The sequence below is a fragment of the Verticillium alfalfae genome, genomic scaffold, assembly GCF_000150825.1.
Source record: "Verticillium alfalfae VaMs.102 supercont1.1 genomic scaffold, whole genome shotgun sequence".
Classification (NCBI taxonomy): domain Eukaryota; kingdom Fungi; phylum Ascomycota; class Sordariomycetes; order Glomerellales; family Plectosphaerellaceae; genus Verticillium; species Verticillium alfalfae.
Window position 1 is genome coordinate 1,752,522 of NW_003315038.1, and position 2,093 is coordinate 1,754,614.

At 60.8% G+C, this 2,093-nt stretch overlaps 1 protein-coding gene across 1 annotated transcript; it reads left to right on the forward strand.

The window, feature by feature from the left end:
• Positions 1 to 1,036: 1,036 nt before the first annotated feature.
• Positions 1,037 to 1,442, forward strand: VDBG_00532 (RNA polymerase II transcription factor B subunit 5; the record flags this gene model as incomplete). The annotated part of the gene is made up of 3 exons (XM_003008804.1): positions 1,037 to 1,055; positions 1,175 to 1,323; positions 1,395 to 1,442. 3 exons carry the CDS (start codon positions 1,037 to 1,039, stop codon positions 1,440 to 1,442), a joined length of 216 nt encoding a protein of 71 aa, XP_003008850.1.
• Between the last annotated feature and the right edge of the window lie 651 nt (positions 1,443 to 2,093).

Here is a 2,093-nt window from a genome sequence, read left to right on the forward strand (position 1 = left end):
GAAGATGAGGAGGAAGTGGGGCGAGATGGGGATCGCAGGCAGCGCAGGGCAGCGTCGGCCAGTTTTTGAAGAGCAACAAAGCGCGGGGTGTCCGGCGGGCAGTGCGTGCGGGGGCAGGACGAAGGGAAACATGGGCAAACGAGAACAAGCGAGGGCGCAAGCGTCCTGCTGACGACGTCTTGGTAGACGCAACCCCCCTCTCTCACTCTCCGGGGCTTTAGAGTAGTAGTGAGTGGGAAAGGCCAGAAGCGAGCGGTCGGGGTTTCGGGGCTGGCTGGGCGTGATGCGTTATTCGTTCTCGACGCCAAGCGAGCATGTGCGCTTTTTCGCTAGCGCCGCGAGCTCAGCGGTAACGTCATGAAGATGGGAATCGCGTTGTTGGCCGAGCTGGTGTTTTGGGTGAAGGGTGAGGGGGGGGGGGGAGGGAGAGAGAGAGAGAGAGGGGGGGGGACGCATTTCTCTTATCGATGACCGTCTTGGGCAAGGTACCTTCGCTTCGGTAGTAATTCCATAGAGTACGAGACAGCACATGGCCGCACAGCACACAGCTCGCTTGATGCGTGCATGAAGATGTTTGGTCACCTGCCTACAACAGCAGGAACACAAGACCAAGGCTGTCCTGCGAGGCCAGTGCTCCGACCCGGTTCCATTGTCTGCTGGAGATGTGTCTGCTCGAGATGGGTCTGCTGGACATGCGCCTGCTCGAGACGATGCATCGTCTGCTCAAGACGAGCAGAAGAGAACAGACGGATAGGCCGGAGCCAAGTTGCGTCGCACGGCACGCACACGGCCCCACCGGTTCCCCACCAAGCCGAGCGTCTCGGCAGTGTGTGCTCCACGAGTACGTACCTACGAGGTACGTACTCGTTACCTACGAGGTACCCAGGTCTAGCTCTTTTGCCCCTGCCTCTGCAACTGCAACCACAAGCACCTCACAGAAAGCACCAGCATCTGCACAGCATCCATCCACCCACCGGCCATTGAGCGCGACAACCTCCATCGTCGCCTGCAGCCCGTCTCGAGTGCAGCCATCACCATGCCACGCGCCATCCGAGGTACGATGCCCACGATCCCCTGCCTCGCCAGCTAGCCATCCAGCGAGCCATCCCGCCAGCCATCCAGCGAGCAATCTAGCCAGCCAGCCAGACAGACAGACAGACCGCTAACAGCACAGGCGTCCTCGTCGAGTGCGATCCCTCCATCAAATCAATCATTGTCAACATTGACTCGTCCAACCACGACTTCATCATTGAGGACCTCGACGACCAGCGCGTCGTCGTCAAGGAGAACATGGTCGGCGAACTCAAGAGGCGCCTCGACGACGTGCGTCCACCCTGCTCTTTCCCCTGTGCTGTCTTGCCCGTATCCGCCGTCGCTGACATGAAACCCGCCAGCGCCTCAAGGAGACGCAGCAGATTGTCGAGGACTCGGGCTCGGAGTGAAGCGACCCTGACTACCTGGCCGGCAACGACCCCCGGTTCCGACGACGACCACCTGAACCTACACAAACAAGCCGGAAAAGCCCAACCGCCTACCGATCACGCGAGCTGTGGACGGGCGCTGTGGACGGGCGTGGTACCTACGACAGACGACGGATGGGAAAAGGAGAGTGGTATGACACATGGATATCTGTGGCACCGAGAGGCACGTCATGATGGGCATCGCAAAAGGGCATTCCATGAGGGCATCCCATGAGGGCATCCCATGAGGGCATTCCATGAGGGCATTCCATAAGGGCATTGCATTACACACAACGAGTCGCCTAGAGCTTCTCGAACCGCGGCTGCTTCTTCGTCAGCCCCGACTGCAGCGCCGCCGCAAAGTCGCCAGACTGCAGCGCCGCCGCGTTCCAGACCCCCGTGTACCGCAGACCTGCCCCAACCCGTTAGCACAGAGTTCAGATAGCCCCAGGGCAAGTCGCCGCAGCGGGACGATGGCACAAATAGAAAGAACAAAAGGAGACGCCACTCACTGTCCGCGATCGTGTTGTCTTGGCATGGTTCAGGAGCTCCTTGGTCCCCTGCACGGCGACGGGGCTCTTGGTCGCGAGGCGCGCCGCCATCTCGAGGCCGGCCTCGAACGCCGCCGCCTTG